The 17,142-nt window shown below is 36.2% G+C and overlaps 1 protein-coding gene across 6 annotated transcripts in view; it reads left to right on the top strand.

Moving 5' to 3' along the window:
* Positions 1-17,142, top strand: part of PPARGC1A (PPARG coactivator 1 alpha) — a 654,192-nt gene that overhangs the window by 608,913 nt on the left and 28,137 nt on the right. For all 6 annotated transcript variants that reach the window (XM_047719019.1, XM_047719014.1, XM_047719017.1 and 3 more), the window contains 5 exons: positions 3,013-3,207; positions 5,066-5,188; positions 6,047-6,251; positions 10,533-10,578; positions 10,688-10,761. In XM_047719019.1, the coding sequence (XP_047574975.1) occupies positions 3,013-3,207; positions 5,066-5,188; positions 6,047-6,251; positions 10,533-10,578; positions 10,688-10,761 (643 nt within the window). The remainder of the gene's footprint in view (positions 1-3,012; positions 3,208-5,065; positions 5,189-6,046; positions 6,252-10,532; positions 10,579-10,687; positions 10,762-17,142) is intronic.

The following is a 17,142-nucleotide window of genomic DNA, read 5'->3' as shown; positions in this document are numbered from 1 at the left end:
TCAGAACAAAAATGTCATTGGGAAATATCTTTTTCCCCAGTCTTCTATGATTAGACAAAACACAGAGAATTGGAAATAACGTTCTTTCCTTCAAGAACAACTTTACTAAAATAAACCGTCTCCGAGCCCCTCATTGAGTCAGCCATGTGCCTGATGAACGTGGGTTCTAAATAAGGATTAGAGTCCTACTGGTCCATCCTGGTTGAACACCAGCATACCCTACCCACATACCCCATATCACACACACACACACACACACACTCTGCCAATCTTCCATTCCACAACCCTCCCTCCCATTGTGGTTCCAGTAGAGAGAATTTAAATAGCTGTGGTTTAATCAGATCTTGTAAATTAATTATGACATTATCAGGCTCCAATATTTCTGCCATTGTTTTTGATGTACATTCACCCAGGCTTATTAAAGAAATTGGAGAAAACTAGTTAATTTAAGTGTTCTTTGTCATTCTGACTTGATTGGAATTATTGTAGTTTGTTTACACTAGGGATAGAACTAAGGCGCTATTGTATTATGTGATTGAAAGCAAATAGAGGCTTGTAGTGTTGCTGGAAAGCCAAATACAAAATTTAAATCAGGGTAAACAAAATTACTCATTTATTGGTAAACATTCTTAACTGTTTTTCTTGAGCTATTTTTGAACTTCAGTGAAATAAGCCTTTCTGAAAATTGGGATACCTGGAAAAAAAATCCAATTTACTGAAACTGTGTGTGCGTGAGTGTGTGTGTGTGTGTGTGCTTGAGATAACTTCAAAGATTATTTTTATTAGATAATATGGATATATTTATATTAATGTAAATCTCATTATTTTAGATGACTTAAAGTAATATGTGCTTAAATTAAATATAATTTCTATTTAGGACAGATGAATAACCCAAATTTGTTTTTTTGTATGGTGGGAGGGGCAGAATCTGAATTGAAAGGGGAGAGATTGGAATCTTTGGACACCAGATTATCATGCCAGGCAGAAAATAAATGAAAATCATCTCAATATCTTTATTATTCAGATTACATGGACAGCTCTAGGAGAACTGAAGCTCCACAGTATGCTCAATAATGATTTGCTATTAAGCAGTTTGATTTTTAAAGAATCGGTCAGTTTCTGGAAGAAGTGGTACCATTTTGAAGTTAACATCCACGACCCCCCACCCCAATCCAATTAGGATTTACCTCCTTCAGTGGAGTCCTCAATCTCAGAAAGTTGTCATTCCATCCCATGTGCCCAAATCCACTTGACTCATGATGTCAAGTCCAGTGGCATTACAGAGACACATAATGCAAGCATAAGAAATACTAGTAAAGTCTACCATGAGTACAAATGGCTCTTTTTGGCCTCTTGAATCCAAAAGAGAAAGAAGTCTGCAGTTTTACTCCTGGATGGGGACTCATCAGTAATGAGGGAAAACAATTTTTATGTGAAAATAGAATGTATACGTGATAAAGGCCTGCCTAATTTCTCTAGTAATACAATTTGATTTTCTGATTAGCTGTCTTATTCTGTGATTCTTGTAATTTTGTCAGGTCAATTAACTGGAGTTCAGTGCTAGAGAGAAAGGATGTGTGGGCACTGCTGGCTTCATTAGATGTCAGCAGCTTAGGTGCATTTTGTAATAGAATCTGTGTGGGATAATTTAGCCGTATTGTTAATGTCATAGCATCCAGAACTTTAAAAAAAAAGATTTATGAAGCAGGTCAAATTGGACAAACAAAGTGAAGTGCTAACAGAAGGAAGAGAAAGTGATCTATACAACATATATTCTAGGTAGTAAATGCAGATCGATGAATTATTCAGCAAGTAATCAATGGCCACGCTGTGTGCCTGGCATTGGCACTGGTGGCCCAGGATTAGAATATAGCACATTTCCCTATAAACAGGGTGTATAAGCTTGTACAGAGTACTGAAATAAATGTTATCTTTTATAATAAATTATTCACAGTTTCTTTCCCTTCCACTGGACGATTTTTGGAGGACAGAGGTTTATCTCTCTCTTTCTATCTCTAACACCAAACATGGTCCCGGTATAGTAGGTATGCAGATATGTTTATGGAATGAATACCTGAAGATTAACTTTCCAAGGGTGTGTGCATGCAAGTGACTGTGGGAGTTGCAGAAACAAGTTGGATTATGTTCGCAGGAGCCCCCATTCCAAGTAATGTCTCACTAGAATCATACCCTGGCTACAAGAAACGACTGCATTGAAGAGACGTGACAAAGTGGGACTCTACTTAATGACTGATCAGATAAAGAGGACTCAAGGTAGTTCTATAGTCTGGGTCTGAAGAATTGTTACCCAAACCCAGGAAGTCAAGGGAAACAGCAGTTTTTTTTGTGAAAGGTTCTAAGTTTGGGTTTTGGAGGATGAGAGAGCTATTATTAGGTAGAAGTATCCAGTGGGCAGTTCTAGATTTATGACTAAAGTTGGGAGAGATGTCAGGGAGGGAAATGAATGGTTGTGGAGTATTCAGTGTTGAGATTATAATTGAAACCATGAAAGTGTATAGTTCCTCTCAGTATAGTTTCAGTTTCTGGTGCTGTTCAAACAGAGGGTTATCTAAACATTTCGGCTGCACAGGAGATTGAAACACTATATCTGAAGATGAAATAGATAATGGTGAAAATTCTCTCAAGTTCTGAGATTCTCTAGACCTTCTGCTTTAGTTAGGGAAACAAGACACACACATGGGGAAAGCGAATGAGAACAAGATTGTGTCCTATATGGCCATAATAGTCACCAGCATCATAAATTGCTAGCTGGGACAGCTCACCCAGCAGAAATTGGTACTACGAGGTGTCAGTTCATGGTGTGATTCAGACCAAAAGTGAATTTGGAGTTTGAAGAAGACATGATCCTTTGTGTTCTGGCATGATCATTTAACCATTTCACGTACACTTTACTGCTCATTTGGATAAACATGATCTGTCTACACTGATTGATGGTGTAACCTGTCCCCCCATGTCAGCTCACTCACGTCGTCTATTTTTCTGTTTTTGCAGAAGATAGATGAAGAGAATGAGGCAAACTTGCTAGCAGTCCTCACAGAGACACTGGACAGTCTCCCTGTGGATGAAGACGGATTGCCCTCATTTGATGCGCTGACAGATGGAGATGTGACCACTGAGAATGAGGCTAGTCCTTCCTCCATGCCTGACGGCACCCCTCCGCCTCAGGAGGCAGAAGAGCCGTCTCTAGTAAGAACCCTTCCTACTGTTTAACAGGAATTGGAGTTGCCTCTGGCTACCCGCTGCATGGGTATGATGTAGTAACAATAAGGTCTGGATTTTTAATTTAGATTGATGCCCAAAACAATTCCCGAATGGACTTGGAGTTGCGAATTCTGTGATTCTGTGTTTAAAAATGTTGGTAATAACAGTTTTCATGTGGTCTTACTACAGTTTGTTTTAACTGTCTTTTGCTATGTTTGTTGTGTGTGTATTTTTATTTCTTAGCATTATTTATGTTCGTGGTAGAAACTTAGAAAACATAGACAACCCAAAAAGTACAGACCGAAAATTCACCTGTAAAATCAAATCATCTCTGATATAAAAAAAGACTGAAATCTCCTCTTGTTTTAAGATACATTCTTATGTTTATGAATTTGAAATATATGCATAATTGTTTGTGTCACTTATTATTTTATTGTTTGGAGATGTCTTAGTTCATTAAGAGATTTCTTGTGGCTGGATATTTAGTCTTTTTCCTATTTTTTCACCATCATAAATTATATAACAATCGACACATTTATAGTTTTATTCTTATGCCTATGATTCTAGGAATAAAAGGTAGATCCAGGGATATGTAATATTTTAAGGTTTTAGATCCATAATTCTTGTGAAGATTGAAAAATAATAGCACATTTGCAACCTAAGTTCCCTAAATTTATGGAAGGCATTGAAGAGTGAATTTGTTGGCAATGAAGAGTAAATTTTCTTTCGATGCAGTGCTTGACCAGAATTTTATTAGTTCTAAGACACAGTTTACCTTCTCATCTATGGTAGCCATTTGTCATTTGCCATAAATCTGATGTAAGACCATACTATGTAAATTATGGAATGCTATCCTCCAAACTTTAATAATGCTCCTTGGCATGCCATTTAGGGGTGTTTGTCTCCCATATCTAAGCTTTTTAAATGTTAAAAAACATTCCATGTAAACATACGGAGAGTCTACTTGTACTCCTGTTCATTCCGAGATTTCTGGTTTAGAAGAAACTCCCTCATAAGTAATTGCTACCCTCCTCCCACCCCTCCACCATTTCTCCATTTGCCATTGGACTTGCTGGCTGGTACTTTGATGTCTTTACATTGATACAAGAGGATTTTCATCCAGATAATTGGTTCAACTGGGAAGGGTTGTTGACTCAGCCTCATACTACCTGTCTGAGCAGGGAGGGCCTAGAAGGCCAGCGAGTTAAATGAAGAAAGAGCAAAGAAAGAGTCAAGAAAGAGTAAATGCTTCACATGAGCCAGAATCACATCTCCTGACTCTGCCCACTTACAAGTCTGTTTCAGTGATAGCCACTCTTTCACCATAAATATACTTTGAATAAGTAAAGTTAAACTGGATTGTGAAAATATCATTCGAAGCATTACAAAGCTTTTATTTATTTTCACTTAATTCATTTGGATTATTGAGGGGAAAATTTCCTATATTCTGTCCCCAACCCCCAATTCCTCATTTATCAGGGCAAATTTTCTCACCTAGTAGGTATTTGGAAATCCTTTCAGGAGGATCCTTTTACCTTATTTTATCCCCAAAAAAGAAAAACAAAACAAAACAAAACAAAACAAATTAAGGTAGACAATACTAAGTGTCAGTGTAGGGAAAGGAAATACTTTCACAGTTGGTAGTATAATGCCAAATTTTTTCTTACTTTTTAAGAATGCATTTCCTTTAGCGCTATTGTGCCTTGGTGTGACTATAATTAAAGAGTGAGAGAATTAATTTTTATAATTAATTAATTTTCAGTTTAAAATTTCAGTAACGTATTCTAATGCTTACAAGATGCATAACTTCTTTTGCTTTTCCCCTTCTCTGATACGTTTCTAGCTTAAGAAGCTCTTATTGGCACCAGCCAACACTCAGCTAAGTTATAATGAATGCAGTGGTCTCAGTACCCAGAACCATGCAAACCATAATCACAGGATCAGAGCAAACCCTGCAGTTGTTAAGGTACAATGCAAACTTTTTAATATAGGAGGGAAAGTAACAAAGGATTTTGCTTGAAGCAGTAAAACAAAGGATAGGTTTATTTCTATGTATTCAGCTGGGATCCTGCAGTTGCTTTATAATGTGAAACAATATGAAATGGGTTTCCAAAAGCAGGGCTCCAGCTACTTTAAACTAGAAAGAGTTCATTTATGCTTTGTCTTTGGATGATTGGAATGGAAGTTCCACCGTCTGTTACTCCTTGCCCGCTTTATTAATACGCGCAGCAATGTGGGTTACAATAAAATTTGCTGATCAGCTGGTATTATCCAGGAGTGACTTTAAGATGCAGGATTGCCATTTTGCCAGCTGTCTAACCTGAGAAAGATTGCTCTGGAATCACCACAAAAGATCTATCTCTGCCATTAATTGGATAGAATGCTGGCAATGACATAATTCGGTTAGCGGGCTGTATTAAACAATGTTTGTCTTGCCATTCACTGTGAGTGAAAACGGAGCGTTAAGGGGTACTTAAGAGAATTGTGAATACGGGGCTCCAGCAATCAGTGGCAAATTAAGGTTTAAACCAGCTTATTTTTTTTTTATTCACAGTAAAGGCGCTATAGGGTCTTGTTAGTTACATGTTGCTGAGTAGGAACATTGAAATGTAGGAGAAATGAAATAAAAAGCTGCATAAATGTCATTTAGGAATTTTAAATGTAATTTTCTTTCCTTGTTCTGCAAACAATTATTCACAGCTCATAGATCTAGTACACTTAGACTGAACACTTCATTGAAAATCTCATCTCTTCAGAAAACCTATATCCATTCTGATAAGGTTCAGTTCACTAATTTTAGCTTTCTTTATGCCTTGTTTTTAAGACCGAGAATTCATGGAGCAATAAAGCGAAAAGCATTTGTCAACAGCAAAAGCCACAAAGACGTCCCTGCTCAGAGCTTCTCAAGTATCTGACCACAAATGATGACCCTCCTCACAGCAAACCCACGGAGAACAGGAACAGTAGCAGAGACAAATGCACCTCCAAAAAGAAGTCCCACACACAATCGCAGTCTCAACATTTACAAGGTAGGCTGGGGACCAAAGCACAGGCTGTTGGCGAGGGTGCTGAAGGCCAGGCGAGCATGCACCGGGCTGGGGATGCCCAAACTGAATTCAGCACTTTCTTATAGACTTATTAAAAAAAAAAAATCCTTCCTTGGACACAGGTTGAACATGACCTATTCGGCTGATATGCAGCCTAGTTCACAATCACCAAAAAGCACCTGAAATGTGAGCTGGGTGGGGAGGGGTTGGTGAAAGATTTATGTGAAATCTAAATTGCCAAGATAATTGAAATTCGGAGCAGGCTGGGCTAGCCAATATTAAAAAGCTTTTCTTTTTCCCTTTCTAGTAATGGAAAAAATGAGGTATTGTTGATTTGCTGTATTTAACTTAAGAAAGAGTACATGGTATTTGTGCAGCCTTTCCTGATTATTAAGTGCATTCTCTTTTTTTTTTCTTTTCTTTCTTTTTTTTTTTTTTTTTTAAAGACCACATGTTACACTCATAGATTTTATATTGTAAATAAGGATTTGGAAATCCCTGGAATTTATTTGTATTTGCTTTCTAATACGAAGTATTGCCCAGATCAAACTAAGCATCTGGGTTGGTTTTTATCATCCCCATACATTCTGGAAGGCTGATGCTTCTGAAGCAAGTCAGGGTGATTTTGGGAAAACCTGTCTTGGCAGAGATATAATTTTCTTCCTTCTTTGCTCTTCCCTCAAAATCATCCTGTCTTAGAGGCCCAAAGGAAGCTTGTTGAAAGTTGCTGTTGCTTTAAAATATCCCAGCTTCCACATTAACCCCACCTTTAACCTTGTAGTGGAAGCAGGCATACATATATATATATATATATATATATATATTTTTTTTTTTTTTTTTAAGATTTATATATTTATTTTAGAGACAGTGTGAATGAGAGAGAGTGCAGGGAGGGGGAGGGAGAGGGAGAGTCTTAAGCAGACTCTGTGCTGAGTTTGGAGCGCAATGCGGGGCTTGATCTGGCAACCTGGAGATCAGGACCCCAACTGAAACCAGGACTCAGATACTTAACCAACTGTGCCACCCAGGCGCCCCGGAAGCAGGCATATTCTAAAATAGCAATTACAAACACCTACTTCTCTTTTCCCTTTTGTTTCCCTGACTTCCCCTTCCAGCTGCAGAGTGGTAGTCCCTGATCCCTGTTTTGAACCATGATTATTTCATACAGGTATGCTGTTGCTGCTGCTTTTAATAAATATTTTCTTTCCAGTGTTTTCAGTTTCCCTCTATCATCCCTACCTCACCATAAACCTTCAGGAACCTCCTTTAAAAGTTTTAAATTAGCTGTCAATTAGGTTTTCCCTTGTGGATATCTCAAAATCACTTGGCCATCATTTTCTGTCAGTTCAGGGGAAGATACTTACTGAAATGGGCCACATTTTTTTGTAGCTTGCCTTGCCTTGATTGGCCCCTCACACACAGGCCATGGACCAGTTCTTCTCAGAGCAGAACCAGCAGTATTATGAGATGTAATGGTGTGCAGAGCCTCAGGTGAAGGGAAGGCAGCTGAGCTCACTCTAGTGAGCAGACTGAAAAATTCATGGGGCTACTCTCCATCTTGTCCTAGTGTGTCCCAGTCAGGCGTTAATTTCCTGGAGCTGAATTTAAAGTCCTAAGCCAGCTATAACCCCGTGGTCAGTGAATGCAGACCAGCAGCACATGTTTTAAACATCTTTTTAATTTTCCTAGTCTTAAAATTGTATTTGGCCCTTTTGGATTTTGAGAGTTTGGGAGGTTTGGGGTTTGGTTTTGAAATCCACTTACCACTAATATTACTGTAAATGCTTACAAACCATGGCAGTGAGGAGTTAAATTGGCCTGTGGAGGACATATTCTTTAGCTGAGACCTGCTGTATGTGGATATTTCAGAAAGATATATGTCCGTGGCAAAGCATAAAAAGTTTATCCCAGAACAAAGCCTGTTGACAAAAACATACACAAAAAACCAAAACCAAACAATCAAAAACCCCACAAAATTCCCATAAGTATTAAAGGCCAAGAACAAAATAAACATGGCTGGCTGTGAATAACCAACAGAAAATAAGTGCTCAGCTTCAGGATTTATTTAAATTATGATTTAAACTTTAAAAGTAGAAAATATATTAACAGTTAGAGACAGTAACCCAGAATCTACTGAGGTTTATCTTTCTTGACATACTGTAATGTTCTCTCACTGAACTGCATGTATGCTGTCTATGATATTGTGGGGTCAAGTTTTTTTCACTTCCTTAGGATAATGGCCTGATCTTTGACTCATGTTGGTGTCCCCTGTATTCATTGATTCATTCATTTACTAATGTATTCATTCATCAAAAAGACCATGATCTGCATGAAAAAGATGCATTCCCGCCCTCAAGGATTTTAAAGGCCCCGGTTTGTTAGTCATTGAAATAGTGTGGATTACACTCCCAGTACAACAAATCAATACTCCTCTAGTGGTATCTTTTGTGAGTGTGGGCATATTCAGGGATGGCGTTCTTTATTGTGTGTGGTTGGGGGCTTAACCTTCCTATAGCCTTCTCTTCCTGTTTCCTATTGGTCCCATTAAACATGGCCGCTGCCTTCCGCTCCCCTAACAGTGCCCTTGCTATCACCCATACCCAACTGTCAGAATGTTAGGGAAATTCCTTTGAGCATTTCAGATAGCCTACCCCACACCTTGAAAACTGGAATCCCAGAGACCGATTTTCGATGTATATTTACTGTGTGACATAGTTCACAGTTTGTATCTAGTGCTACTTGCATATGAAGCCCGTATGCATGATCCTAATTATTAGTTGAACGCCGAAAATGTTGGTAAATTTCCTTCATGAGTGTGTTCTTTTGGAAAGGCTCATTATATCAGACATACTAAAAAAATTAATATAAACCAGTTCATTTGTCTGTATATATAAAAGCCAATCAGTCAATGTACCTAATTTGTAGAAGACAGCATGAACTTCTTATTTCTGGATGCACATTGGATAGATGATAAACCATTCAATTGTTTAAAAACTAAATCTAAATCGACAAATTAAATATGTAAATACTATTTATCCAAGTAAAGTATGTAATTTCAGCCTAATTTGGACATAAATAATATTTTCACATTTCAAAGGACCTTAATTACTGGGGTTGATTAATTTACTTTAATATCTATTGAATGCAATTCCTTTTGGTAATAGGAAAAAGGAAACATATTCTGGGCTGACTCTGCCAGTAACTAGTTTTATGGCCCTGGAAATATCATTTCACATCTTTAGGTCTCAGGTTTTTCATCCATAAAGTAAGAGTTTATTCTAAAGACCTTTTTAGTTTCAAGTCTATGATTTTCATTACGTAAATGACTACCTCTTGACCTTTTGAAAGTAGTTATGTTAATGAGAAAAAATTGGCATAAACCTACATACATATAAATATATCTTTATAGATAAGCATATTATATATATATATATATATACATAATATGTGGATGTATATCCCAAGTACGTTTCTCATCATGTTTTCCCCTCCTTCTGTTCAAAATACAAGACTGCCAAGGAGAAGCAATTGAAATTTTGGAGTGAGAAGAAGATTCTTACTCCACCCTTCCTAATTGGGAAATGCCTCCTGTAGGAGGTAAGATTTAGGAAGCATAAAAGGAGTAAATGAGCTCTCTTTGCAAGTCTATAGGTCTCTCAACTGATAAATGCAGTATCTTACTTTAGTTGTCTATAAGATTTGGGGATCTGAACCCCTTTTAAACCATCTGGGTCAATGCCCACAGTTTGTCATAATTTCTCAATTAATTTTCAGTAAATGGAATGGTTATTGCTTGAGCTTTGGCCTCATAGAAATAACCTATTCTCAGGGCTAGTTATAAAATTATACATTTTAGGAGAAAAATCAACTGAATATTCATAACGTTCTGTTGTCTTATAGTTATTCTGCTGTTTTCTTGTCTAAACAAACCGTGTACTGTATTCCAAATTAAAATAGAACACATTATTTCTTTCTGATGGTATGATGCAATTTTTGTATCCTTAACAGAGATGCTACATTTTGGGGAAAATTCTGTTTTTGTAAATGCTTTCGAATGATAGTTTACTGATGCAAATGTTGTTTGGAATTTGTTTTAGCATAATGGACTGTTTTCTGACTTTGATCCAATATTCAGGGATTTCCTTACTTTAGTTTTCCAGTTTCCAGTTTCCAACCTGATTATAGTAAGAAAAAAAAATTCTAAAAAAAAAAACCTGAAAAACTCAATATTTCATAATTAGTTTCCTTTTTTTTTTTCTTTAGCCAAACCAACAACTTTATCTCTTCCTTTGACCCCAGAGTCACCAAAGTAAGTATTAAGAAATGTAACCATTTTCAGAAAGGGAAGGGGGTTCTAATACATTTGGCTACAGCAACTCCATTTCAGTTTGTTTTTATAAATGTGCCATATCTTCCAGTGACCCCAAGGGTTCCCCATTTGAGAACAAGACTATTGAACGAACCTTAAGTGTGGAACTCTCTGGAACTGCAGGTAAGCCTTAAGTTTCACTTGGAACTCTGTGTATGTCTATGTGTGTGTAATATGTATTAAGTATTAGTGCATACTCTCCATGAAATTAACAAATAGTACAAGCAACATTGGATAAGAATTACCTATAAATATTTTCACTTCTTTTTTTCTTTAAAGAGAAGACATTTATTGTGTGTCAGACCTGGGCCCAGGTATATACTAGTATACCAGATGCATACTATTGCTTTAGATCCCTAAATAACTCTATGTCAGATTAAGACACCAAAACTTGAGCAGGAGGATAAATTAACATTTATTTGTCTCCTACTCAATAAATGTACCAGGCACGTAAGTGGTTTTGACTGGTTTCAGAATGACCTCATGAAACCTCATGAAGATAGTGGTAATTTTCTCATTTTTAAGATGAGCGTATACAGTTCAGAAATGTTAAGCAACTTGCCCAGGATCACAGAGCTAGAAAGCAAGGAACAAAGTTTTGAACCCCAGTTTATTCACTATATCCATGTTTTAATTAGAATATTTTCTCACTCACCATTACACTTAACTACTAGTATAATGTTCTCATATATATGTTACCATTTTTGTATCTTTTCAGCAAAGGAGAAAAATGAAAATGTGCCCATTCACCAAAACAAAATGTACTTAGATATTTTTAAACAAGAGTGACTTTCTTCGCCATTTGGACTTCTGGATTCATTTAGTCAGTCTTACTTTATACACTGAAGAGGAAGGACCTTTAAAAGCTTGGAATAACCCCCAAGTAACTTAATAATCCACAGACTTCATAGGCAGACTTCTAAATTGGGTGTAAATGGTGCCTTTGCACTGAATGCTTTAGGTTTAGGTAGAGAACTACACCAGAAAGTGAATCTTAGACTGTCTGAACAAGAAGTTCCTTGGCTCTGGCCATTGTTGATAGGGGTAATGGAACAGTAACTTAAACAAGATGCTTTCAACCAGAGCTATAGTGGCTATGTACACCATGGTCATTGTCACTAAGTTTAATTTCACACTTTGAGTTTGCTAAATTACCACCTTGTGAAAGGTCTACTGCATGATTGCATGATTTGGTCAAGCAGTAGAGTAGTTAATTTCATGGTATTTATATATATTTTGTGTGTGTGTGTGTGTCCGTGTGTGTGTGTACATATGCATATACATATACCTACGCAAATGTATACGTATCTTTATATGCATACATACATATATACATATATACTCACTTATAAGCATATACATAACATCATTTCTTAAATTATAATTAGTTATATGGTTATAAGTAACTTTTATATATATATATATCATATGCAGTAGAGGCCTTCTTATCTGACCAATAAGAATGAGTATTTTGGTGGGCTTATCTAAAAAATTGATTAAAGTATACAGTTCTGTCATTTTCTTTTGCTTAAGTCATATAAAGAAACTTTCAAATATCAAATTTTTTTTATATAAGAAACAGAGACCTTTGCCTTGAACTTAAATGTCTTAACTGGCAATTCATTCATCTTTGTGGCACAGACTGTGGTAAGAATGTCTCTTAGATGGTATCCACTGTTCATTTCTTGCTTTTTAAAGGAAAAGAATTAGAGATACATGTGTCGTAGTCTGAGTGCAAAATCCTTCTATGATTTTCATATAAATTAATAATAATCATGATTTCCCATGTTTTTCCCAGTGTTTCTGATACCATCTGTCTACAACTAATTTGACAGCTCTTTTTTTAGTGACATACCTTTATTGGTTCTTCTTATAGAAACAATTTTTTGTATGCTTCATTCAATGGCATCCTATTTTATTACCTTACATAATTCTAGTTACCACTATAATAGATGTCAACCGGTTTGGGAAATACTACTGTGGCTCACGACAACAACTCAGTTGAAAGGAATCTATTTACTATGAGTGTTTGGAATGTTGTATTAGTCAGTTACTTTGTTTCAGAGAGGATTGAGAAAGCTTCCACTTTATACACCCACATCAAAGCTTCTATTAAAAGTTTTTTATTATTCTCTTACTATAAATAATTTAAGCTTACTATAAAAATGTCAAAAATATAAAGTAGTGGGAAAGTATTTGTAATTTTTAAAATATTTATTTATTTATTTGAGAGAAGGAAAGAGAGAGAGAGAGAGAGGAAGCATAGCAGGGGGAGGGGCAGAAGGAGAGGGAGAGGGAAACAATCTCAAGCGGACTTCCGGCTTAACACAGTGCCTAATGGGGGGCCTAGATCCCACAACTCTGAGATCAGGACCTGAGCAAAAATCAAGACCTGTGCTTGAGCACAGGATTGTGCTCAACTGATTGAGCTAACCGAGGCACACATATTCACAATTCTAAGATGCAAAGTTACCAATGCATTTTTTCCTATGGATAATCAGGTACATTGTATTTCTACTATAATCATTTTGTGTATGTAATTTTGCATCCTGATTTTTCAGTTAACATTTTAATGAGAAATTTTTATATTATCACAGACCCTTTATTATCAAGCTTTTAGTGTGTCATAATAACATTAGTTTCAGTAGGTACATCAAAATTTATTTAATCATACTCCTCTTATAAATTTAGGCTGTTTTAAAGTGTTACCATTTTGAAATAGCACTGCATTAGAAATGTTTGCTCATAATTTTTTTACTGAAGTGTAGTGGACAATGTTAAATTAGTTTCTGGTATACAAATAGTAATTCAGCCTTTCTATATATTATGTAGTGTTCCCCATGATAAATGTACTTACCATCTGTCACCATACAAGTTTATTAAAATATTATTGATTAATTCCCAATGCTGTACTTTTCATTCCCATGACATATTTATAACTGGAAGTTTGTACCTCTTAATCCCCTTTACCTGTTTTGCCCATTCCCCATCCCCCTGCCCTCTGGCAATTACCAGTTTGTCCTCTAAATTTATGAGTCTGTTTTTTATTTGTTTATTTGCTTTGTTTTTTTTTTTTTTTTTAGATTTCACATAGAAGTGAAATCATATGGGATTTGTCTTTCACTTAACATAAGACTCTCTAGATCCATTTATGCTTTCACAAACAACAAGATTTTATTCTTTTTTATGACTGAATAATATTCCATTATATATGTATATTATATCTTCTTTACTCATCTATTGCTTTTCTATCTTGGTTTTTATAAATAATGCTGCAGTAAACTAGGGGTGCCTGTATCTCTTTTAACTAGTGTTTTCATTTTTGTTGAGTAAATACCCAACAGAGGAATTACTGGATTATATGGTATTTCTATTTTTAATTTTTTTCAGGCATCTCCATATTGTTTTCCAGAGTGGCTACACTGATTTACATTTCTACTAGCAGCCACATGGTTTCCTTTTTTTCCCACATTCTCATCAACATTTGTTGTTTCTTGTATTTTTGATAATAGTCATTCTGACAGGTATGAGGTGACATCTCATTGTGGTTTTAATATCCCTTTTCCTGATGATTTAGTGATGCTGAGCATCTTTTCATCTGTCTGTTGGCTATCTGTATCTATTTGGAAAAATATCTATTCAGGTCCTCTGACCATTTTAATCAGATATTTGTGGGTTTTTTGATTGTTTGTTTCATTGTTGTTATTGTTATTATTGTTCTGTTCATAAATTTATCTTATTTTCTCAAGATAAATTCTTAGTAGTTTTTAGTAGTGAATATAAAGATAAAATATCTTGGGGTCTTCTGGTATATGTTGCTTTCCAAAGTGTGCTTTCATTTGTAGCCCTATTAGCATTACATGCCTATACTTGCTTTATTACATCCTTCCTAACATTGGATATCTTTGTTTTTGAAATGTTATATATATGAAATATCATTTTAATTGAATTGCTTCCATTAGTAAGGTTATGGTGTTACAAAAAAAGCACTCCTATTTCCTTTTTGTAAAGGTTTTAACATTTTTCTTATTGATAGATACCTAATTTTAGATAATTTAGTAATGATTCTTAAAGTTTAGGAGCCTACACTATTGAAAGACAAGTAGAGATATATAGCACATACATTTTTTACATATTTAGAATCCTTGAAAATACATACAGTGGATTTATTTCTGTCACTGAGCCAGAATTCATCTGACTGGTTTAAATCCTTTCCTCTTGGGGCTTTGAAAGATTATTGTATACAATAGAAATCAATTTACCAACATGTTTTGTTTTTTTTTTTTTTTTAAGATTTTATTTATTTATTTGTCAGAGAGAGCGAGGGAGAGAGAGCGAGCACAGGCAGACAGAATGGCAGGCAGAGGCAGAGGGAGAAGCAGGTTCCCTGATGAGCAAGGAGCCCGATGTGGGACTCGATCCCAGGATGCTGGGATCATGACCTGAGCCAAAGGCAGCTGCTTAACCAACTGAGCCACCCAGGCGTCCCCCAACATGTTTTTAATACCTGCTCTTTACTTGCAATAGGATAGGTCTTAGTGGATGTACAGCAAATGGAAGACCTAGAGACTGATCCGTGTAAAATATGAAGCATTGTCCTTGGCCTACTAAGTAAATGTTCCTGTGTTTAAGATGTGGGATTATAGTCTGTTGAGGAAATAACACACATTGCACACATAGCATGAAGGCAAAATATTATTTATTACCTATAATGTTTTGTTACCTTCTAAGAAAGATGGGCCCGGGGGTGTTTTCTAGTTTATTGAGTGTGGTGGCTTTAAGTGTGAAGATGCAAATTAGAGAAACTGAGGTAGGGCCAAATTACCTTTACAAAGTAGAAAGAATTTAGAGCTCTAGGAAAACAAGGGGCTGAGGAGGAACCTGGAGCATGCTGAAGGCGGCTGGGAAGAGAAATTTGGAACTTGACTGGAGGGTCGTGTAAAGAAGAGTTTTTTTGGATAGAGTTATTGTGTATTTGAAATGCAATGCAGTATGTAATGGTTGTGATCTCCATCTCCTCAAACAATCTTTAGTATCATTTCTTGCATGGTAGAGATTACAGGATGTGACAAACACTGATTGCACCTGAGGAGAATCACCAAAGGGAGAAAAGAAGTTATTAAGGGGAACTCTGTAACTTTGCTTCAAGTGAAATACAATGATTGCACAGAAGATTGAAAAGAATTATAAAGATGGTTCAAGGACCGAAAGAAGCATTGAGGTGATATCATTAGTGAAGGACCCAGGTGATCCATGGAAAGGAGTGTAGAGGGAACTATGCTCTCCATGGGCTAAACTGACATGGGGAGCCTTAGGGAGAAAACTATTTGTATCAGATTTGAACTGCACAGATGGAAAGGGGAGAAGTTATTGATGGAGCAGAAGCAAGAAGGCAGGAAATCAAAGCGATGTTTGAGTAACACTGTACTTGGCAATGGGCAGTGAAATCAGTAAGGAACTATAAGATGGAGCATTTACTTTTCCACCTTCATCTTTTAATTGCTAAAATGCTTTTCTCTCTCCTTAATCTTTTCTGGGTCTTAGTTTCCGTAATGTTAAAGTCATATTTATAATCCCCAAATCAAATTACTGTCTGACTCCCAGGACTAAAGCATAGGTTGAAAAATAAAATTGCCAGTATTCAACCATTTTTGACATCCAAAAATGGCAATTACATGTGCATTCAACCAGAATTTAAAAACCTTGTAAGCAGCGTAGCTCCAAATGAGAGTAGTCTACTATGATTTTCTAAAAGCAGACAGTATGGCTTAGTGAGGTTGTTCAAAACCTTGGCTCTATCATTGGACAAACCCAAGTTCAGGTTCAGGTTCTGGATCTACCTTCTAGCAAGGTGGCCTTTGGTCATTTTAATTAACTTTTGCAAGGCTCAGGATCCTAATGAGCCAAATGAAGATAATAACAGTACCTGTGTCTCAATGAGTTACTCTGAGGATAGCGATAAAACATGAAAAAGGCTTCCTCCAGTGCCAGCATATAGAAGTATTCAATAAATATGATATATTTAATTATGAATTCTGCATTAACTTTATTTGCTGAAGTGATTGTACCTTGTTGCTCCTCTTTTCAACTTTTGATTATCTTCACCTGTTCCCTTACATTGACACTAATGTTGTTTTTAATTTGGCAAGCTCATATATGAAGTTATATATTTTCTTTGTGACAAAAATTCCTCTAATTCCCCCATAAAGCTGAACATACACTGTTTGGGTATGTGGATATGGAATTTACCAAATCGAGGTAGAAAAATCTGCTTTTTGATACTCTCTCAACAACAGCTCCTTTAAATTATTACACATTCTGAGGTTAGGCATTCTCCAGTAAGCATGACCTATATGTTATCTTTTCCATTCCTTGGGCCATTTCATTGTTGAGGAAAAAGCTATATGTTGACATCAGCTCTGTGGTGGACCCTGGGTTCAAAGCATGTCTGTCCAACTAGAGATGATGTCTCTTTCCTGAAGCCTGAATTTTGAAGATAGTAGT

This window comes from Lutra lutra, chromosome 2 (genome assembly GCF_902655055.1).
Source record: "Lutra lutra chromosome 2, mLutLut1.2, whole genome shotgun sequence".
NCBI classification, from domain to species: Eukaryota; Metazoa; Chordata; class Mammalia; order Carnivora; family Mustelidae; genus Lutra; species Lutra lutra.
Note: the sequence above shows the minus strand (reverse complement) of the source record. Positions and strands in the feature narration are given on the sequence as shown.